The sequence below is a fragment of the Ischnura elegans genome, chromosome 4 (genome assembly GCF_921293095.1).
Source record: "Ischnura elegans chromosome 4, ioIscEleg1.1, whole genome shotgun sequence".
Lineage (NCBI taxonomy): Eukaryota > Metazoa > Arthropoda > Insecta > Odonata > Coenagrionidae > Ischnura > Ischnura elegans.
In genome coordinates this window covers 50696987-50721199 of record NC_060249.1, presented here as the reverse complement: position 1 = coordinate 50721199, position 24213 = coordinate 50696987, and the positions used below count along the sequence as shown (strand labels likewise).

The 24213-nt window shown below is 39.5% G+C and overlaps 1 protein-coding gene across 1 annotated transcript in view; it reads right to left on the bottom strand.

Annotated features, from left to right (window-relative positions):
* LOC124157426 (NFX1-type zinc finger-containing protein 1-like) overlaps nucleotides 1-23385 on the bottom strand; it is a 77246-nt gene extending 53861 nt beyond the window's left edge. The window contains exon 1 of the mRNA XM_046532124.1: nucleotides 23129-23385. Within this exon, the coding sequence (XP_046388080.1) occupies nucleotides 23129-23212 (84 nt within the window). The 5' untranslated portion in view covers nucleotides 23213-23385. The remainder of the gene's footprint in view (nucleotides 1-23128) is intronic.
* Between the last annotated feature and the right edge of the window lie 828 nt (nucleotides 23386-24213).

Genomic DNA, 24213 nt, shown 5'->3' with positions numbered 1-24213 from the left:
ATTTTGATTTCAAATTGCTCCATATTAAGCATTGCTACTTAATAGCCATGAGGGTAATATTAGTACTTTCAGAAATGATTTACTCTGTCTACTATTTAAATATTTACGTTCCATACCCGGAAAAATGTGCTATAAAAACATCAAAACTTCACTGAAGCATGCTTATATTTTTCCCTTTATTACTTTTTTTTGCAAAGAATGAACTACTACTGGTGGGCATCAAATGACTCGAAAAAGAAATAATCTCAGTTTGCACAAATGCATATGATTAATATGCACAAATTTTTCTCCTTACCATGTTCATTGTGTTAAAGCTCTTAATGGTATCATTATTCATGCATTATTCCATCTAATTTGTAAATTATTTGAGTACCTCTACATAAAATAAAAGGAAATATGCCAAGAGAAGATTTCATAAATTAATTGTTGAAGGAAAGATGTTAACATGCATAAGAGGAACGGGTGCATACAAAATCAGACAGGTGCACATTAAAAAAAGTGTGCAGAAAGAATAAAAAAAAAATTTCTCATTGTGTGAAAGGAGCATGTACAAAGTTTGAATCATAAGTGTGCAGAAATCATTTGGTGAAGAAGTGTGCTAAATTTGTGAAAAGAGCGTGCAAGATAAGTGTGCATAAAGTGTTCGGTGAAGAAGTGTGCTAAAAAAATGCAAAGAGCACGCAAAAAGTGTGAATGAAAAGTGTGTAAAAGTGTGCATAAAGCGTTCGGTGAAGAAGTGTGCAAAGAGCGTGCAAAAAGTGTGAGAGCGTGCAAAAAGTGTGAATGAAAAGCGTGCAAGAAGTGTGCATACAGCGTTCGGTGAAGAAGTGTGCTAAAAGTGTGCAAAGAGCATGCAAAAAGTGTGAATGAAAAGCGTGCAAGTGTGCATAAAGCGTTCGGTGAAGAAGTGTGCTAAAAGTGTGCAAAGAGCGTGCAAGAAGTGTGCATAAAGTGTTCAGTGAAGAAGTGTGCTAAAAGAGGCCTATTACGAACGGCTCACCGCATGCGGTGAGACTCCGCCTGCGGTGTCACACCGCCCGAAAGCGCGTTCACCGCCCCCGAGCAATTACGAGTGGTCACCGGTCGGTGTCACACCACGGCTTGGGGGTCGGTGTGATACCACGGCCAGCTACCCCGGTGGTGAGATACTGACCCCTAATTTCGGACGTTTGTTTACCTTTTTCGGGTCGAGCTGGCGTTTTTTACACTAAATATCCGACGATAGAGACTTGGAAGCTATCATATTTTGTGTTATTTATAATATTAATGTCTGAGTAAGTGTATAAAATATAAAACTGGAGCCGACTGGAGCAGTTGAACAAAAAATTTATAATACCCATATAACAACGTTGTAGCAGTCTGAGCCACGGCCGTACGAGATGGATACGTTGATTGTAAGTTGACCCTCATTCATTTATTTGATTAGAACAATTTGGATGTTCTTTAATGTCCGCTATGTTTTTATATGCGAAAACTTCTTCCATTTCTTCATAGGTACCGGAAAATTCGTTGTTAAAGACTGCCTGTGCTTGTATTGTATGGTGAATACAGTTGTTGTTCGCCGCTTGGAGATTTCTACGAACATCTTTTGTGGCAAAATATTATTTTTTCAACGTGACAACTTCTTGTATTGCAATGTGAATACTACTTTCGCTCGCTGCTTGGAGATTTCTACGAACATCTTCTGTGCCAAAGTAGTGTTATTTTCAACGTTATAACAGCTTGAATTGTGAGGTGAATGTAACTTTTGCTCGCTGCTTGGAGATTTTTACGAACGTCTTTTGTTTCAAAATAGTGTTATTTTCAGGGTGACAACTACCGTTAATCACAGTGCCAGCGGTTGTAATGCACGAGGTTGACAAATATCTGCCAAGATCTGTAATTATCAGTGTTCCATTGTGATTGGTTTGTAAACAGTGGTATTACGCTATCGAGAAGTGTCTGATAGTAATGTAAAAATTGTCAGTGGCGTTTTTACCTTCGTCATTCACCGCAGAGATTACATTTCACGACCAAGCTATCAAGCTCAAAGTTAGCCAGCTCTTGATTTTAAGGTTTACGTGATGAATACAAGAATGGTAGTGACTTCCAGTTTTTGATGATCGTATTTGCCTTTTACCATTATTTGTAATGGTGTGAGCTTGTATCGATTGTGGATTTTACCTGAAATATTGAAATAAGTCGTAGCTTGTGTGTGTGATTGCCGCGGAACCGATTCGCCATCTCACATGTTTTTTGAGGGCAGACTGTTTTGCTTTGGTTGTGTACCCGTGAATAAACCAAAGAAATGGTGAAACTCTGTCACATTATATTGAAATAAAATTTTCTTGTAACCAGAAGTGCATATCTTGTGTTTTTTAATTCTCCATTGCTTTTCATAGATAACAGCCAAAAAGTTATTTTTCATTATTTTTAAAAGTGCCTTTCTTGTTCTTTAAATTTGCATTTGGTTTCCAAACCCCGTTACTTACACGAAAGGAATGCAGAGCAACAGATGTTTTGCCATTTCACAAATGTTGAGTGCCATATTGTCTGTGATTAAGGCTCTCCAGCTAAGTATTCGTGGTGGATTTTCATATATTTTTTTAAGAATGGACATTTCGGTCAAAGCTCTAATGGAATTGGTGGTTCATCTTGCCGGTTGGCCCTAAAAGTACTTCTATCGTAATTTTTCGATGGTCTGCCATGCAATTTGTCACTACCTGCGCCTGCTCATACGTGATTTTTTGATGATATCTTCCGCAAGTCACTGCTAATTATTGTTTTATTCAACTTTTTATCCTATAAGTAAGATTTAAGGAGCAAAATTCGTTCATTTGTTAAACTTTTAAGGTGAATTAACGAAGGACACATCCTTATTAATCCATAAATACCACTATTGTCTTTATCGACTGCCAAAAACTCTTGCCAAAATATTCGTCTGCTATAAACAGTTGCCGCGGAATTGGAACACCGCATGCCCTTGCCATTGGCTACACCATTTTCGGGTTGAAGGAGCTCAGAATTTTTCATACAAACGTCACTTCCGCCGCATTGCTCCTCTCAACCCCCTGACACGTTCTCTCCGCCTGGCGGTGACTCTCCGACCGTCCCATTCGTAATCACAAGGGACGGTATGACACCGTATACCGAACGAAAACTCCGCACGGCGGTAGCGCACTACCCGCTCGTTCGTAATAGGCCCCAAAGTGTGCAAAGAGCGTGCAAAAAGTGTGAGTGAAAAGCGTGCAAGAAGTGTGCATAAAGCGTTCGGTGAAGAAGTGTGCTAAAAGTGTGCAAAGAGCGTGCAAAAAGTGTGCATAAAGCGTTTGGTGAAGAAGTGTGCTAAAAGTGTGCAAAGAGCGTGCAAAAAGTGTGAATGAAAAGTGTGCAAAAAGTGTGCATAAAGCATTCGGTGAAGAAGTGTGCAAAGAGCGTGCAAAAAGTGTGAATGAAAAGCATTCAAGAAGTGTGCATAAAGCGTTCGGTGAAGAAGTATGCTAAAAGTGTGCAAAGAGCGTGCAAAAAGTGTGAATGAAAAGTGTGCAAGAAGTGTGCATACAGCGTTCGGTGAAGAAGTGTGAAAAGAGCGTGCAAGAAGTGTGAAAAGAACTGTGCCCACACTTTATGCACTGTTTTCTGCGCACTTTATTTTCACCAGGGAAATCCAAAACTCTGGAAGTTTTATGAGGTTATGAAGTATTTTAGGAAACTTTTACATAAATCATATATTCCAGATCAGACTCTCAGCATGGATGAGAGTTTAGTCCTATATGAGAGTCGGCTAGGTTGGAAAATGTCCAATGCAAAGAGGAGAGTGCGTTTTGGACTGAAATTTTTTGTGCTGTGTGAGTCAGATTCAGGATGCATATGCGATTTTCTGCTCTATACTGGAAAAAGTACAGCTTACAACAAAAAGTACGATATGCTACCAGTGAGCAGCACGAGTGTTCTACACCTAATGGACCGCTATCTAAACAAAGGATACTGCGTCACGGTGGACAATTGGTATATGTCTCCTGAACTTGCAGATATGTTAGTAAAACATAAAACTGATATATTTGGCACTGTGAACAGCACCAGAAAGGGTCTCCCGATAGGGTTCAAAGAAATTAAATGGAAGAAGGGCGAAATTCAGGCTTTTCAACAGGGAAAGGTTAGGGCACTGAAATGGCAGGATAAGAAAACCACATGTCTCATGAGTACAATCCATGATGCTGGTACGAGTGTTGTTAGATTGAAAAGAGGCGCAGATGTGCCAAAGCCTACTGTGGTTTGTGATTACAACAATACGATGGGTGGAGTTGATCGTTGCGATCAAGAACTCTCTTATTATCCTACTACGAGAAAGCAACAGAAAAAATATTACAAGAAGATATTTCGATATTTTTTGGACCAGTCAGTGTGGTATTCATTCGTTTTATTTAAAAAAGCATCAAAAACAAAAAATATAGACTTTTTAGAATACAGACTTTTACTAATTGAACAATCTATTGAGGAATATCAGATCCCAATTTCAAGTCACCGAAAGGGAGGCCCAGCTATACCCCATCACCTCTAAGGCTTACTGGCAGACATTTTGCCAGTCATATTCCTCCCAACCCCATCAAAAAGGAACCCAGAAGGCAGTGCGCAGTGTGCTGCTCCAAAAGAAATGAAAATGGAAAGAGAAAACGGAAAGAAACAAGAATCTGGTGCGAAGAGGGTGAAGTTGGACTATGCCTGGAGCCATGTTTCAAAATATATAATACAAAGAGAGAATATTGAATTTTTTTGGTATTTTTTTAAATCATTGTAAATCTTGTTACATATATAAAGCCAACTATCATACCCACAATCAGTATAAAACTATGTAAAAAATGTAAATGCCCTCAAGAAGTGTTGAAATATGTTTTAGTTGAGGTAATTGGTTGCTATTGAGTTGTATCAGGACAATTATAAAATTTTCATTGCTTCAAACTTTACGGTATAATCACTTCATAAATAGTTTGTATAGTAATATGCTGAATTTCAATATTTTATCTAAACAATAGAAGATTTAAAATAAGTTCATGTAATAATGATGCAACCCGCATCACAAACATACCAAATTTTAGACCTTTCAAAAAATTGTTCAAAACTAATTTCAGAATTAATTTTTTAATTTTTAAATAACTTATGAAATAATTTGACATTAATTTAACATCTTTAAGTATATGCAAAGAAAAAAAAAACTTTTTTTTGATCAGAAATTATAAAATAATTCCACAGCTGGAGGGTTAACTCCCCCTGTTATATTGCCTGACCCATATATTAACCCCCATAACCTGTATGCAGGCATTTCATATTCTTCCCTGTCTCATTCTCCATGCTGGCCTTAACAATGGGGAACATTCACAATTTTTTTAAAGTACTGGAATAAGAAGGCCTCTACCTCAAATGTACTCGCCGAAAATTTCGTGTATGAATAATGCTTTTCAGCTGAGTTATGAGTCTTTTAAAAATTGATCTTCATCGGCTGCTTGAAAACACGACGTCATCGGAGCGTGACGTCACTGCACGGTATCCACTGATGACAGACTGAGGAGGTGAATAGAAAATCGATCTACGAGGGCTCAAATGCAAATTTTGCGAAAATAATTGCTGCTGTAACGACAAAATGCAAACTGTGAATATTTTGGGTTGCCAAGGCGTTGTTGAAATAAATAAAGGGGATTGTTTGGGGAGATTTGGAAAGAAAAAAAAAATCAGCCGCCATAGGGAGATCGAGCTAATGTAAACTGAGGTATTTTGCTTTCTTAAGTCTCTCTTAAGTCAATTTGTCCTTTTAGGAACTACTATAAAGCTCGACGAAGATTTTTACTTCGATATCTTGCATTCAAGGCTCTAACACTCAACTCTCTTTAGCGAAGTGAATGGTGTACCGTGCGATGACGTCAGAAGGCGTTTCAGGTCACGTGACTTCAAGCGATATTCGAGCATTTTTATTTAGCATTTATTGACGTTTGCGGAGTACTAGGAGAGTTTTGGCTTTTATATTTGGACTCGTGAGAAAATTTTCTATTCAATGAGACTAACTAGCATGATGAACAAATTTCATGCATGTTCCCCATTGTATAGCATTGTAGGACTAAATGAGACTCCTTACTATTAATAAAGAAAAATCCTTTCTTGTACAATCATCAGTGAAGGTGAGCATATATTTTACATACATAGTATACATATATTTTCACCTACAATACCATCAGACCACACAATTCTGAGAGGATCAGACTTAATTTATTACATACTGCATCCATTACAGCACTTATTTCGAATCATTTCTTTGCTAACTCGCCATCAACATATGCTATACAAGGCTGAAATTTATTATTAGTGGGAACATCCACACCACTGACAACCCCTTTATAACCTGCATGTTACTCTGTCACAAGTCTGCTACTCTTGTATCACAGACTTAGTCAATCATCCTCTACTACTTTCACAGTCAATCCTGCGTAACAAGTTGCATTACTTTTACTTTCTGAATTATACTGTATCAAATCTTGACAACTTATGCCATTTTCTTCAAAACCAGTGGCTACATCACTCCTTTTACTTGCAAAGATCTGGCATCAAATAAGCTGTACCCAGATTTACCAAACAAGACAGCTGTGTCTTTTTTAACTAGCTTAGCTTATAGACAGTACATTGGTTGATAAATTTGTAACATTTTGATCTGGAGTATATCACTTTACAGCGTGGGAACATGGGCACTTAAGAGGACGTGGGACATAAATTTTTCTCCACCCACGAGGCCGTCTGAGTTTGGAGATAGTTCTCTTGTCGGCCGGTAGAGTCGTCTCAGACAATCCATCCTTGCGTCGGCGTTTTTGACGAGGGTTTATTATCTTCAGTGTGTTCCTCTTTGAAGGAATGAGGCGGGCGAGGCTTCTGCAAGCTCTCGCTCCTTCTCTCTCGCTTCTCCCTTGGCCGTCGCCAACGGGAATTCACTCGCACTCTTGGGTGTGTGTGCACCCTGACAGTAGCGATACTCGAGGATCATTTACCCTTTCTCATTAGAGCCCTTTTACTTTCAGCATGGGTGTCACTTTGAGTTTTTTTATCTGTATTCATGGAAAGCTGAGAGCGTATGGACGCAGAATTTTGCAATGCGCTTCCTCGGAAGTCACGGAGGAAATAAATCCACATTCGCTGGAAGGTGTCCCCGCCTTATCGTAACCGGGGGTCCTCATCCCCACCCGCACATTTTTTGGTCCCTCGGGCCAGATCGCACTCATGCTGTGCATCTGACATACTAGATACCAAAATAAAACCGCGGAAAAGAGACTTGGGAACGAAAAATATCATTTTTGTAGCATAAAAATAATATTCTATTTTCCTGTTGAATTTGTATTTTAATAGTACTTAATTATTCAGACGTTATGAATCCGAAAAGCTTTCGTAGTGGAGTTGCATCAGCTGTAGTGATTGAAAAAACCTTGGCGACAAGGTAAATATTGCAGCAAAATCAATAATATACCAATGAGGATTACAAAATAATGTTGGCTTGAATATAAGATACACCTTCAATTTCTGTTTGTATCGGATGTGCCACACGAATGACAACGAAAATGCTGCCCTTACAGACTTTGAAAAGTCCTGATGAAATCCTGTTTCACTCGCAGGTCTTTTCGTTCGAGGTAATTTACAGTTTCTGGTTGCTTTTCCGAATGGAGTGCTATCCGATGGGGACAGGTTAGTAGTTTCCTGGTAATTGTTGGGATACTGCACCAGAGTTAAAGAAAAGAGTATGTAATATCAGTTTTTAAATTATTTATTTTTAGCTTTTTTATTAGGCAACTGTCCTTCCCCGTCTTTCTCCCCCTCTTTCGTTTCCCCGCTGAATTTCTCATTTCTTGAGCTGCCAAAATTCCAGGAGGATTCCGAATCGGCATTGGTCAGGAGAATCTCGGATCAACAATTTCGGGAAGCATACACTCAATGTAGAATTTTTTCAATTTTTCCACCATAAATTTTCTCCAAAAATCGTCATCCCTTTCGATTCTCTCCACTTTTAAATCACATTTGGTCCATACGGCAAAGATACTAAAATCTCGCTGGGTTATGTGAAGCTGGCCCTGAATTTGGAAGAAGTAATTATGCTTCTGGTTAATCTTCACTTCGTCATTCTTCATCCAGAAGTTTACTTTTCCTTTGTTGACTGCCTCTTCTACAATCATCTCTGCTGCCGATGACGGACACTTTATTTCGACTATCCCACGATCACCAACAAGTCCATCGGGAGTAGCTCCAAGGAAAGGAAATTCTTTGTAAACGTACAGCCCGCATGGTTGAATGCAAATACCTTCCTTTAACTCCAATGCTGTGTGAGCTTTTTCCTCATTTATCCTTCCATATTCCAAGTGAGGAGAGTCAAAATTGCTGTACATAACTGATTTTATAAAGTTTTCACAGCCAGTGTGCGGAAGCATTTTACACACGCGGCCAAAATTGGAAGCACTGAGCATCTTCCGCCGCATTGTGACCCACTGAATATTTTTTCCTTGCCCCACTGTTTGCCTTTCGATTTCCTCTATTTCTTTTTCACTCCTTAGGAGGGATTTGAGGAAAAGCCGACACTCATCTTCAAATGGTGGTTTAGCATGTCCGGTCTTTCAGAAAAGGGCCCGCAATCAGGGTCACGATTTTTTCCCAGACGACTGAATATACTTCTCTTCGATCTTGGCACACCTTTCCTTCTGATTGAAGTTGAAAGCGCCTTTTCACTTTTCCTCTGAAGTGACTTTTTGCAGTGGTACCCAGGACTTACGTCGCATACATTTTTATAAAGTGTGCGCAATGGGTTGCCAGAGTTAAAACTCACAACTGCTCCATCACATCTTCCCTTGTATGAACGGTAGAGGGCATAATTGACTCTTTTTCCACCAATGAATTTTGCTATAACAGCGTTGTAGTGTTCTACTGGATTATTATCCACGTCATAAATAAGGCTTCGACTATGACGACTTATGTTTTTTACAATACACATCAATTTTTCATACACCCCACTTCTTTTCAATTCTGGAATGTAGTTTTTTTTATCACTTTTGTTTTTACCATCGCAAAAATACCCGATTTCTTTACATTTCTCATGCTCTCCAAAAATGTGGCTCGCACTATTCAGGATATCCCTCTCAAGTAGTTGAGCTTTTTTAGGCAAGGGTATATCCTGAGATTTTCGGAACTAGACAGTTTTTGTCAATGCAGTTCTAAAGCGCAAAACATTTTCTGCTATAAATTTCCTCTCAACTCTGTCACAGATTACAATTTTTTATCACTTCGCCCCTTTTTTGGCGTTGTTTGGCAGTCCGCATCTGAATGATTTTTAAGCACTGTTGCACGAATGCGGTGGCAGACACTGAAGACCAAATCGTTCCTTATGTTCCCCATGCACACCGGCCACGGAGGGGAAAATTTCCCCTCCCATCCCTCTAGGACCTCTTTCAAGGTCTTTGCAAGTCTAGACTCAGGGAATAGCGTATGATCGCAATCCGTTCTATTTCTGACAGAATGCTCGGGGCGAGAGAAGTGAGAACTAAGATGACTGCGGCCGCTGTCGTTGATGCCCGTTTTGGGACTGAAATCCCTCAAAACTATCGTTTTTCATTCCTTAATTACGCACTTATCTGAAAAGCATTGGCCACGAGAGTTGGTGTGTTAACCATAAACATCTGACTAAAAGGTGATGCGTAAGCATAAACGTCATTAATGGATTCAATATTCCACAGAGATTCCCGAAAATTACCATTATTTCCAATACCGCCTTGCATAGTTGTATAATTTAGAAAAAAATAAAAATAAGATATCGACTTAGCTACATACTTTTCCTTGAATATATCGAAAACCGCATGCCTGTACAAGCAAAATCTACGGTATAAGAACGGAACGTGTAGAAGCATGTACTATAGGGGTGTACTGCGTCCTCTTAAGGAGGAGAATGGGAGAGACTGGAGGTGTTCGAGATGTGGGTATAAGGAGAAAGAGAAGTGGACTGAGAGAAGAAAGAAAGACATGTGCCAGACATGTTGAGTGTGGAGAGGCAGCTTTTGGATAGAATTCTAAGGAGACAGGAGGTATGGATTAGGCGAGTGCTGAGTTGGGAGTGGATGTTGAAAACAGTGTTAGAGAATGTTGGGTAAACAAAGGAGAGAATGGAAGAGAATAGGATTTTTAGATAGAATGAAAAGGGTGAAGTAGTGAATTCAGGAGGGAAGTCCAGGAGGGCTGGGGGGACTTATGGAATGCTTTGTGAATGCTCCATGCAAACCTACCTTTATACCAAGCGGTAGAATACTTTAATAAAAATGTCTTGGAGTTTATTTTTAAGCATTACATATGCAGTATGAAAAAGCGTTTGGCAAAATTTTATCGAGGTTTTAAGTATTTGTTCCCGATTTTTGTAAAATAAAAATTTGTTTACCAGTCGTATATCTTATCGGAAAAACATAAAATGATGTCTAGCAGCTATATCTACGTACTATTGATATTAAAAATCATCTCTTCAAAACAATTTGACCGGTAAAACTCACTGATGGCTGAGATATACAATACACTACGCTTCCTTGTTGACCGTTTTTCGAGTTAGCGGAACAAATTCCCGTCAATTTGCTCAGTCTATCACTATTTTACGTAAATAAGAGTTGCAAGTTACGGCTTGGGACTTTGAACGACCGTAATGAATATAATGAAGTATTAATATACGAATCAATCGTTTTTCGTCATCATATATGATTCAAATTTTTGCGAAACGTAATCGTAATAACAAAACACATTACAGTGGAACCCCGATCTATTGTTCCCGCATTGATCGTTCGCCGTTCCTGGTACCAAATAAAGTGCCATAAAGACAATGTAATTTTTCCCGCATCTATCGTTCCCCGAAGTATCGTTCTCCCGCATTGATCCTTTGAAGATCACGGTCCCGAGGCATAACTCCCGCATCCATCGTTTGACGAAAATGAGACGAAATATATACCATGTGTAATTTATGGCTAATTAGGAAATGCACAAAATTTGATTCTTCCCCAAGAGGTAGAACTGCCATACGAAGAAGCTCAGTGCCGTGGGAAAGTAACATTAACGCTTTTCCCAAGATCCGTTATCCCCCTCCACTCAGGACTTGCCTCCCCCCTCTTACACTTTCCTCTTTTCCAAAAGCAAACAACAGCTCGCGTAGGGATCATATTACGAAGACCTTAGGTTCGGAAAAAAATATCAAGTTACACGAGAACAATAGAAACGTGTTTCACGCTACCCCCTTTCCCGCCCACTGGACTTTATCATCCTACCGAGCCTACCTGCTTCGAAGTTCCGAGTTTCTGGAGGGGAACTGCTGCATGATTCACCTAATAGCCCAAAATGTGTCTGATATTGAATTTCAGCAATTGGTATTGTACTTTTATTAGACTGAAATTTTAGTAATTTGCACGTAATTCAAAAATGAATGATACCAAACACGACGTATTTCTAACTTTTTAAAATCAGTTTAAGAGAGGAAATAGTTGGAAAAATAGGATGGCAATTTCTGGATAAACTTGATGTCCTCATAGCTGAGCTTCTCGGCAGTTAATGCGGCATTTTTTTCAGGTTATTATCAGTTATCATTTTACGAGTCATACTTTAAGTCTCACTTCTCAGAGTTACTGACGAAGATATCTTCTCAGGATATTTTGTTTCTCCCAACTAACAATCCGAATTCATCTGCTCATCTGGCGCGACGCTAATTAGAAAAGAATGGGTAAGTTGCCTTATCTTAAGAACAAAAAATTGCATGATGCAGTCATATGGTCATGTTTCGCCCTCTGCAGTATGCTCTGTGTACGCTGTAAGCGATAGCATCAGTTCCAAACTTCACTTCGTACGAGTGGTGCCGTACTTTCCAGGATGGATTGACTTCAAATTAGCGATTGATTTCCGGATGTGTTTAATAAAGTCAGGTTTCGTTTTTATTAGTTTTATTTTTATACGTCTTCGGACCATGGCCCTTCCGAAAAAAAAACAAGTGAGAACTTTGAAAGCTGGACTGTAATAATTGAAGATGACGCAAAGAATCCTGGCTAGAAGCGTGTGAATATTGCAGAACTCCTTGGGTTTTCCGCTAGCAAATGACGGTAGGGGTGGGGGTAGAGTGAGGTACCTGGTGAAAACAAGTAGGGAGATGAAGGCTAGGATCAGGTGGGTGTGCCGCTGACGATTATCGAAACATTTTTCACGCCTTACACATTGCCTAAATTATATGAAAAATATGTTTATTAGACAGGAACATTTCAAATAATAGGCTATTTTTGGCCTGCGTGATCCATCTCACAAGCAATTACTGTGCCGGCGAAAGTGGTTGATTTAGGCATAAAATGCTCTTGTGAATACGTGTACTGGAAATGGCGTTTTATGGATAAGAATTTTTACATCTGACAGAAATCTATAATAGCAGTACCAGTAGCTTAGCCAGGAATTTTGTTTGGGCCGGGGGTCCAAAACCAGGGGGGAAAAATTTTTGAAAAACAGGGTACTAATAGTAATGGGTTCAAAACTAATTTTAAAACTTTTCATAATCGAAAAAACTTCATTTGTTAAAGAAATATTTTGTAAATTTATGATTTTTCAATGTTTTGTTTCTTTCATGAAGGAAAATAAGTGTTTTTATATATTGCGGGGGGGGGGGGGGGGTTTACGGACCCCTTGACACCTCCATGGCAACGCCACTGAGCAGTGTGAATGCTGAGTGGAGAGCAAACCTCTTTTAGAGAGGTGAGGCAACCCAAATTTCCCGAAAAATCCTTTATCTCTGCATTTCCTTCAATGCTAATTTTTTTGTATAGAAATTTGAATGCCAATAGTTTTTTCAACTCTATCGTCTGCACCATTCCTTAGAACATAGCGTCGTGCAGTTCTTTTCGAGTCACTTCCCTCCTCTCCATTTTCTCCACTGTCGGAGATAATAACTTCTAAATCTACAAACCACAGAAAATAGCTACATTTTCTAACGTTGCCTTATCGACAATAAATCTTTCTACAACTAGTGGTGTTATTCACATCCGTGGCCGATTAATATATTCCCTCCGTCGTGTACGACCTCTCTGTATTAGATTAGCTTCGAAAACCGGTTGCCAATCGATGGATGCACCGAGAACTCCTCTGTCAGTAGTCACTGTGGCTAAAAGACGTCGACGTTTCAGCCCTCACCAGCTAAGTTAGACTGACCGCATATGAGTAAAACTGAAGAATCAAGACATTTTCTAAGCCAATAGGACGAGCGCATTTTTGGGAAAACCGCCTTGTAAATCGCCAACTAACTCGTTCACTAGCGTGTTCCAGAGAACCGATCATTTGGAGGGCATTAACCGATGCACGTGCGCTACGGTGGTAGAACAACTAGCGGCGTCTTTTCAAAGAAACAACCTATCCCCAAACACCAAATTCACGAGCCCCACATTTTGAAGGAACAATATACTGGAGAACTCAAGAGGTGTTATTTTAAGAACTACTACTACAGCACATCGTTGCCAAAGGACGTCCGCTGCTCGTCCGCCGCGTACTCTCAGTGTCCGCGGATTTTCAGGACAGCCAGAGGACAACCGCCGGCTGTCCTGGCCATCCGTCCGCACACTGTCCTATCTCGGATGTCCAGCGGACGTCCAGCTAGTGTCCCATTAGCAGGGTTTGGGAGTTTTGGTTTCCTCCTTAAACACTCACCTCCTCAAGGAGGAATTCCGAGAGAAAGTCTCGAGATCCTCCTCCGAGTAGGGAGTATAGGAGAAGGGAGAAAGAAAAAAAAAACTCTCTCTTGTTTGTGAAGCCAGAATACTTCCTCCCGATCGAGGAAGAGGAAAGACATTATAATTGTCCAATCTAAGGATAGGCAATAGAAGGTAAGTACTGCCGTACCTTTACTTTATATTGAAATTCTAGTTTTTTGGTCTTGAAATTTGGCGAACGAATTTTGAATCTACCGCTACTCCGCGATACAGGAAGGTATTCCTGGTATTCCTCCGTTCCTCCTTTCCAACAGAGCAAACAGAGGAACTGGAACGGAACACCGGAGACAGCATGGTTTCATGGTGGTTTGGCTGGTTACAAAGACGCAGCTGAATTCCAAGTAAGTTTGATGTGACTTCTAAATAATTTTTTCTTGGCGTTCACTGGCGGCAGTATAGTGTTTCCGCATGCTCCTTATATTTCTTATAACTCAGCCAGTAATATCTCGAGGAAAAATATGGCTCTGCTTGGAACAACATGACCGTCTTGGTAAAACCGTTACTTGGCAACAAAAGGTAGCGTCTTTTTCCGTTGTTCATGGTGAAATTTTCGCTTTTGTTCCTTGTTTACATGATATAATTTAAAGTGGAAGTTCTTGTACTATAGTCTCTGTACGCGAGAACGTATAGGAAATAATGTAAGTGCTAGCGTATAAAATAGAACCTGTTGTTTTGATAACGTAGGCTACGGCTGAATTTGTTGGAAGTCCAAACGTTCCGTTTGGTTCCGTTCCTAAATCAGTGCAATAAAGTAGGGTTCTTGGCAATAAATATAACTAGGAATTGTACGTGTAACCGGGAGATTTTGCAACATGCATGTATGATTAATAGGTTTCACGTAAATTATTAATTTTTTGAAATCGGACTACGCCGTGTCATTTCTTTCGATATGTATATTCACGCACGCATCAAAAAAGAACATTAATGTTATGATAGGATAACCACCAATGTTTAGCCTTTTTACAAAAAGTTTTTATACTCTTTATCTGTTTAATGGAACTAGGTTAATAATTAAAAATTTTAGGTCCTAAATAAATAAATGATCTATTATGTCAGTAAAGATAAGGCTTAGGGATTAAAAAATTACAATTCCGACGTAACTTTATAGCGTTTAATATATTTTTTCTGTCAAACTTTGCTAACCTACTAAACTATAAACTAATTTAACTACAAACTAAGTAACTGTGCTATTAGTCATCCATGCATTTAATTTAGCGGAAACTATAGGACGACTGTAAGAAACTCAGGATGAATCTAAACAAGGTCTAATTGTAAGTGATATATTGTGTAAACAAACCTTACGGCTATGTTTCATGGTTCATTTAAGTGCTCAAACTGCTGTATGAAATCTTACACCCAGAAAATAGAACTTGTGCATCTTTTCGTACAGCCATCGGTACACATTTTGATGTAGAGTATCTTTAACCAGGTATATTTACCTGGAGGCATCTACTGACTATAGCTTTCATTTAGTGGAGTTGAATAAAAATAGCTTATCTGTATTTTTATTTAGTTCCTATCTCTATTTATAAGTTTGAATGTCTATCTTCTTATAATTGTCTGTATACTTATTTGTATTCATCCTTTACAGATGTTGCACTGAACCAGGATGCTACAGTCACCAATTCTAGTGTGGAAGTTACAGTAAAGAGTTGGCTGGAACATGTTAAAGCAAGGCATGAGAGAGAGGTGTAAGTATTCGTTAGATTATTATATGGGTTTGGGCAAGGAGGAATAATTTTGGTCTGGATACTTTTTTGGCAAGTTGCTCCTGTTTAGGGAGCTCATATAAAGTACATTTAAATAATTATTAAACATCTTGTAATACAAGGTTCACCCTTCCATGCTAAAGGTAGAGAAAATAGTATTGTATTATTTTCAGATGCAGATTCCACTACCAAGTAATTCAAACATTTGAAAAACAATTTTTGTTCTGCACATGGGAGGTATAATTTCAAAAAACATGGTTGAAAAGGATCTCATGCTCCATAAAATTTTGATGTATAACACGTGTAGAACTTAAGAATGGGATAACTTATTTAACAGGGATGGTAGTTGCACAGTACTACAGAAGCTACTATTTTCTAGTAGCTGTAGCTAACTAAGATGTTTTGAAGTAGCTGTTATTGTAGGAGGTATAGAAATTTCAGTAGCTCACAGCAGGCCTTAGCTGCTATTCCCCTGTTATGTCCCTGTCGAAATGTGAATATTGCTAGTGAGCTAGGTTGTCACTTTTGCCTCGATACCAGACTACATAAGAAGATCTATTTTAATTATTCAGATTGGAAGAATTCGGAGATCTAAATCATGGAATGGCCTAAACTACAGCAAGTTTTTCCTAGTTTTTCAAAGTTTCTATTTTTTTAAGTTGCATCTCGGCCAATGCAGCTAAGTGGTTTGTGTGCCAAATCAGTGTGGCTGTTTTCACACTAATCCCAAGAGATCTAGTCCACTTAAACTTCCTCCTTTAAATTTTCTAATTTCTTTTCCTCCTATACCATATTCAGCTCTTCTGCATTAGTCTTCCTTTATACCCAGCTTACGTAACACTTTTCTTTACCTCCACAATTCACTCTAGTGTACATAGTCATAATCTTCAAGCAGAGACCAATTGTTCAGAAATATTATCCTCCATTTGAATGCTTTTTCAATCTCTTTTTCGAGACCTCTACTTAGCTGTCTGGCAAGGATGGATCAAAGATTTTTTTCTAGATTGTGCACCAGGGTCTAACAGGCAAACAGTCTTCCCATATTTGGGATTAAAATCTAGTGCAACAATTGCTCTGTGAAAATTTTTCATTATTACAATACATAAATTACTAACATATTAATATTTTTCTTTTTTCTCAAAATCTTTTCTTTTTTAAGAAGAAGAAAAATTCAAAGAAAAGTTCGTAAAATGTATGCAACCTAAAACGGACAGTTTTCCTAATTTTGAAACCTTAAGAATGTTAAACACGAGACTAATAAGACTGTAGCATCCTGTCTTATGTAATCTGCTTGTTACCTACAAGAGACGATTTCTTGCTACAATGAAATGTTTATATACTTCATTATTACAGGAGCAGTGCAGGAGAGCATGACAGCCCCTGAAAAGGATGTGGAGGTTGCCATCCAAAACTGGCTAAGGCACGCCAAGAAGAGGTTACAGGGGAAGAAGAAAGTTAAATAATTCGTACGTAGTTTCTGGCATTGTATTATTTTAAGAAGCCAAATAAATATTGTGCATGAAATTGATGCCTTATTCATTTAAATTCTTGTCTGGACCTATTATTTATTAGTATCGAACAAAATGCAATCCTAACCTAAACGTGTCCTGAAGGTGTCCGGAGCGGACACTTTCAGGACGTCCGTAGGCCACCTTTTTTACTGACATGCGGACTTGCAGCGGACATCCTTTGGCATGAATTCGAACGTCCTACGGACGTCCGTAGGCCACTTGGCGGACAGTCACCGGATGTCCTAAAGGTGTCCGCGTGCTGTGTGGGACAAGGATAATTGCTGTCTGTCGGTCGTGTGCACTGACCGCACCTGCTTCGATTCTTTTCCCTCTCCTCAAGGTCGGAGGGATTTCTGGTTTGAAGGGACCTATAGTGCGGGAAATTCCCTGTGTATATTAGAGATGGGTCGAATAGTAGATTTCTCGAACTGGAATATCGAATTCGAATAATAAATCATAGCTCGAATATCGAATTCGAATAATAATTCATAGCTCGAATATTCGAATGCCTCGAATACTAGAATTGCGCAAAGCATATTAAACGTACTATTCTTCTTCTATTTCACTTGATGAATGTATAAATGAAAATACAGTGGAACCTCGATCTATCGTTTTTCAAGGGGATGGACGAAAAAAACGATGAATGCGGAATGTTTGACTAGGTTGCCTATGCAGCAGGAAACCCAATATTTTGGAGATTTCCTTTAAAGGATTCAAACTGGAATTTAGCTGATTAATGGAATCTTTTAATTTTCTTGGAAACAATTTGGGCATATAGTTGATTCAACTAACATCTCTTTCAAATATCCTAAGGGGACACACCACCTCACGAAAAAATGATTGCATGCCGTCTCGGCATTTACACTGCTACGATTGATTTCTGTCTGATGTACACATTCTTATCTACCAAACGCCATTTCAGCGGCACGCCCATCTGATACTCGGCTTTATCCAACAACTTGTTTTCAACGGGTATCTCGCTTTACCCCCCACTCCTACTGTCAAGTGCTAGCGGACAATCCGAGGCGTACACGCGCTTCTTCACCGGATTTTCTTCTTCAATTATTTTCAGTCCATCTTTGGAAGTTCTCACGAGATAAGCAGATGAATTCGAATTGCTAGCGGAAAGAAACCAAATATCCTGAGAAAATACCCCTTCGTCTGTGTGACTGTGACAATAGCATAACTAATAAATTGTAACTTGATATATGGTTTCGGAAAAAAATACCCCATCAACTTCCGAGAAGCTCAGCTGCGAGGATATTTCGCCCGAATGCTAAGCCTCCGTCGTATTTTGACATTTATTTCCTTGCGTAAAATGCTTTGATGAAGTCAGAAATACGTCGTTTTTGGTCTTATTATTTTTTAAATTGCGCAAACATTACTAATATTTCAATCCAATAAAGGTGTAATATCAATTGCCGAAAGTCACTGATAGACAACTATTGGGCTAATGCATGACTCATGCGGCAGTTGACCTCCAGACATGGGTAACTTCGAAGCAGGTAGGCAGAAAAAGGTCAGTGGGGGAGAAAGAGTGAAGGGTGAAACACGATTCTATTATTCTCATGTAACTTGATATTTTCTTTTGAAGCTCATTTGATGTATGGTCTTCGTAATGAGAACCCTGCGCGAGCTGGGGCCTTATGTTTGATTTCGGAGAGGAGGAGGGGCCGAGGGCTGATGGATGGAGGGGGTAGCGGATTTTGGGAATTGTGCAACGTAGATCCCACGGCACAGAGGTTCTCCTGGTGGGGGAAACCGGGGATTTTCGATTTTTTCACCCGATCATTTTCGGTTCCCCACGTCGAACTCTTTTCACCGCTCTAATCCGCGAATTTGATGTAGTTCGTCAACTAACCCAATTCGGCGCTGCGTGCACTAAACGACTCGAGTTCTTTACATTTTTCAGATTTAAATAACAATGACGTGCGTGCGACAGTATATGGCGCTAAATTCAAAGTATTAGAGGTTGTACCTTCAGCATAATTATTCGAGATGTCGAACATCGAATACTAGAAGACGGCTTGTAAAATCCTTTCCCCTTTATCCACAGTCGAGATGGAAGGGATGAGGTGTGATAAGGTCGCTCTGTGCCCTGATTGGGCAGTTGGCTCCCGATGAACGCACTGGCTGTGACCTGGGGACGCTTCCCTCCCAGCATCACTGACAAGGAGCACGTCCCCAGATTGCGTATCACCCAGACGCCAAGAGCTTATCAGTTTTAATTAGGTAAGAGACAAGGAGAACTGAGCGAGAAGAAAAGGAATATGAATCAAACGCGGAATTAGTCGGCTGTCCGGTTTAAAGAAAAAAAATTAGCAATAAAGATACGTTCAAACTTGTAAACTTCGGATACCTAAATGACGAACAATTAGCATTTTTCGTAATGTCAGCTATCGTGTACCGTCTGATAAACACAGGGTGTTTCAGAAGGAATCTGCGATAAACAGGAGGATGTATGGGAAATAATTTCAATCATTTTTTTTGTCCGTAAACATATAGATGGCTAATTTCCAACAACACGAATCTAAAAAATAGCAAATTTTCAGGAGAGCAAAAAAAAAACATTTTTTTCTTGTGCACTGAAATTAAAAACCATAAGCTCATAAAACTGAAAAAGAGGCATTCATGTGAAAACAAAGAGAAGTTTTTTGCTTGTATCATATTTTTTTAATGTTAATACACTATGTTTAACATACCTGTTTTAAACTGGCGGAATTCTAGATACGTGTTACTGAACTTAGCCATCGATATGTGGAGGCAACTCCTTAGTTACTAAGCTATAGCAACAGTAAAAAGTTTTTGGATCCACTTGGCAGATACCATGAAAACTGTTTTTTTTTTGGCATCCACCCTTTTCGACATATCACTAATACTCTAAATTTTTAAGGACATTGACTAATTAAGGATCGGCGAAAATGTGCGATGACAATTATGTATCTGAAACCATTCATCTCAAATTAGGTGGTATTGCGCAATCGTACAGTCGATACTCGCTATGATCTCATTTAATTAAGCTCTCAGATTACTTGATTCAGAAAATTATAATCGCACATTTTCACCCAACCTAAATAATTGCATGCCCTTGACAATACTGAGTAATGAATAAAATATCAGAAAGGTTGGAAATTCAAGAAAAATCGTTTTTATGGTAACTGCAAAGTGCACTTAAAAAAATGTTGCGTTGCCACACATAGGCGTGTCCTATACCCATGGTCCTATAAGTGTATAGGACCATATATATGTATAATGGTATATGAGGACCATGCCCATGGGTGTAAAGGGGCAGTACGTATGGCGGGCGAACGTACGCCATACGCAAGGTTCTTAGAGTACAGTCTAAGAACCATAAATACTCTACACAGGATTCTCCACTCCCTTGGTTCCTGTGATTCCCACCGATCGCATCAAATAGCGGCGCTGATGTAGCGAGCCCCGGTTGTTCCCAAGCAATACACGCCCACAAGAGGCACGCTACGCGGCAAATTTGAATCCACGTTTCGCAACGCAGAGCTGTGAAGGGCAAAATTTGCTGGCGGAGCGGGAGCTCTCGTGGCGTCGACGCAACGCGGAGCTGTGAAGGCACCCTAATATGGCCGCGAGAGGCACGCTTTGCGGCGAATTTGAATCCATGTCTCAATCGTTCATTGCTAAAAAATAAAGTTTGTGTCAACTGCCCACGAAAATATAACTATCACCGTGAGTTTATGTAGTTTCCTGGTGGTGAAAATGTACGTAATCACAAAATCGGTACGCTAATTCACGTTGAGAGAAGGGAAGAATAAGTGGGTAAGGAAACGCTGTTAACTTTCCCTAGCCTGAATTAAGTTTGAGGGCCCATAGATATCAACCATGTCTTAAAACTTCCGGCACCTATGTTTTAGAGAATTAAGAATGATTCCTGCGCAGCTCATAAAGAAGAGCACTCGTTGACATCATTACCAGACCACCTAGGCACACTTGGGGACGGGTCAGATCCGGTATTAGGACCATAGCAAGAATTTTTATCATACAGACTGTCCCAAGGGTCGTGTGTCATTTTTGACCTGTAATTTTAGTAACTTTGCATGGAGCAATATTCATGAAAATTGTCACACTTATGGGGAAAGGTCCTAAGTTTTGTTGAGTGTAAGCAAAATTTTACAATTTTGACCTTTTGACCTCACAAAGTGGGTCCAAACCAAAAATTTGAATTTGCCTTATGGGGTTTCAATGTTAAAAAAATCGAGATAGACAAAAGTGTGAATTTCATTGACCAATATGTCAATTCTTAGGTTTTCGGACACGAGAAACCCGAAAATAACACTTTTATTTACGAATATTCAACCGTTGACCCAGTAAGGTCACCGTCAAGGTCATAAGGGTGGCAAAAGGAATAGCATACCAACAAAGGTGTCGATCCATGGGTTTTGTAGGGTGTCCAAGTCATTGGTATTGTCCAAATACCCGTATTATTCACTAATTGACCTCCGAGGGTCACCACGGGGGTCAAAGGTCATAGAGTTAAAACTCGGGCAATCATAAAAACCAAGGGGTCAAACCATAGGTTTTGAAGGGTGCCAAAGTCGGTTAGGCTGTTCGTAGATCCGTATTGTTGATTTTTTGACCTCTTATTGACATATTTGAATTGACATATTGGTCAATGAAATTCACACTTTTGTCTATCTCGATTTTTTTAACATTGAAACCCCATAAGGCAAATTCAAATTTTTGGTTTGGACCCACTTTGTGAGGTCAAAAGGTCAAAATTGTAAAATTTTGCTTACACTCAACAAAACTTAGGACCTTTCCCCATAAGTGTGACAATTTTCATGAATATTGCTCCATGCAAAGTTACTAAAATTACAGGTCAAAAATGACACACGACCCTTGGGACAGTCTGTATGATAAAAATTCTTGCTATGGTCCTGTATCCCCAACCGCTTATTTTCCCTCAGCTCCCAATCGTAGCCGGAGCTGCATCCGGGCACAAAACACCGAGATTTACCCATGATATTTCGTAAATATCTTACTGGTGGAGAAATACTAAATAAAACACCAAAATCGGTGAAATTCTCGGCTCACAGAGGATGATAACAGCCGATCACTCATAAGCCGCCACTGACAACAAGCCAAATGAAGGGGATGGTAGTGTTGGTCGCGCCACAAGTGGCAAAAGTTGGAGTTTGAATTAATGCGCGGGACCCGTGTTCAAATTATGACTGCTACCGCCACCTAGTGGGGCCTCCTTAGTAATGTAAACTCTATGCTAAGAACCTTGCGCCATACGTATGGGCGTAAAGGGGCTGCTGACCACCCCCCCCCCTCCCGCTATAGAAGCAGAAGTAAATATAGTTCATAACGAAATTTTCGAATAATTTTTCTTTAAATCCTAAAAGAAAGTGATGTTAACATAAAACATGTATAAAAAATAAAAAATATTTTTCCGAGCAAATAATTTAAAAACTAACAAAGCACTGTTATAATTTCCTTAAAAGTTTGGTTTCGTTAACTTTTACGTGTTACAACTTGAACGACCACGGCTTGCCCCCACTATTCTTTAACTACGTTACGCCCTTGTTGCCGTAGCGCAGTAATTAAGGAGTGGCTACCTCATGTATACAGACAACACATGTCTCCCCAAGCACCTCCTGAAATATTTCATATTCCTCCTGAAACAAAATAAAATTCCGGAAATCATCGCTTATGATCAAGCACAGTTCAGCCGTCCATTACCATAACGACCATTGATCATGCATATCATAACAACCATTCGCTATCTTTACCAAGAAAAACCATGGAGACATGGTTTCATGACGAAGAGAAGAAATTTTTCAGCCGCACGATGGCATCATTCAAGTATGGCGTACTTAAAAAAATTATTTCAAACGACGGTCATTATCTTAAATGATGAAAATAAGGTTGTGAAACACAAATATGGCTCACATAGTTTTAAAGATGTGTTCAAAAAACTTAGTCATTGATGCAGACTCTGCTGTCAGTAAGGAGGTTTTAAGTTAACGCGCAAAACCGGTGCGAAACCCGATCCGACTGACTAACCGCCATTACGTCGAACACACGCTCCGCTAACAGTTTTAAGTCCCTATTTACCTCTTAGACGATGTAAAAATTCACTGATTTGATTGTCATGAAACGAAACTGCTGTACTCACTATTGCAGCGGCGTTTCCTTCTTCGGCAGCGCTTTCATCCGCAGCCGCCGCGGCTCCGCTAGAAGAATCATGGCCCTTCTCCATCGCACCGTCAATTGAAGAGCGAGAATCACACCGACTCACACAGCAAAATACTTATCACTGGCAAATGGTCCCATCACTCACAACAGATAAGCAAAAACCGATTACTCAGAGAAGTATTTGACGGTAAAAGATCTCCTGCGTTCCAGACGCACGGACGACCAACGATGCCTCCAGCGGTTGACTCACTCGAGCTGTGCCGAAAGCAGGAAGACAACTGAAGAAAAAAACACTATCGTTCTGAATGAATCTTTAATTTTGAGCGACTCATTAGGATGAATCGTTCAAAATGACAAACGAGAGTGATGAATCATGATTCTCTGGTGGTATCGTTCATTCGAACTACGAGTCACAATTCCCATTAATCACGCAAAAAAAAAAGAAAGTAGTAAATCGTTGAAACTTAAATGAGCGATTACTTGAAAAGCCAGATCATGAAATGCGTGCTATTTTGTAAATTATTACATGCATACAAAGAGATAATATTACATGAGGCCGACTATTAAGTGGCGTATATCACTTATCATTCACCATAAAGACGGATCCAGAAAGGTGCTACGTCTACATAAAACCCTGTAAGCCACCTCTAAGGTGTTTGGCAGGGGGTGATCAATCACCTGCATGCAGCATGGCAATAGGCTAGTGAGTGGCGGGGGTTATAGCATCCAGTGACGATGCGAGGGGGGGTTTCGGGGGGGTTTCGGGGGGTCCGGACCCCACCCCCCCTAAAAAATAATTTAAAAAAATTATTTCCTTCATAAAAAAAATCAAAATATTGAGAAATCATGAATTAACAAAAGATTTTTTTTTTAAATAAGCTTTTTCGTTAAGAGAAACTGTTGTAAGTAGTTAAAAACCCTCTACTTAAGTAGTACTCTCTCTACTTAATTTAGTATCCTGTTTTTCAAAACATTTCCACCCTGGTTAATTCGGACCCCTCCGATCGAAAGTCCTGACTACGCCACTGATAGCATTCCCCTTGGATATCCAATTTACGCTAGATG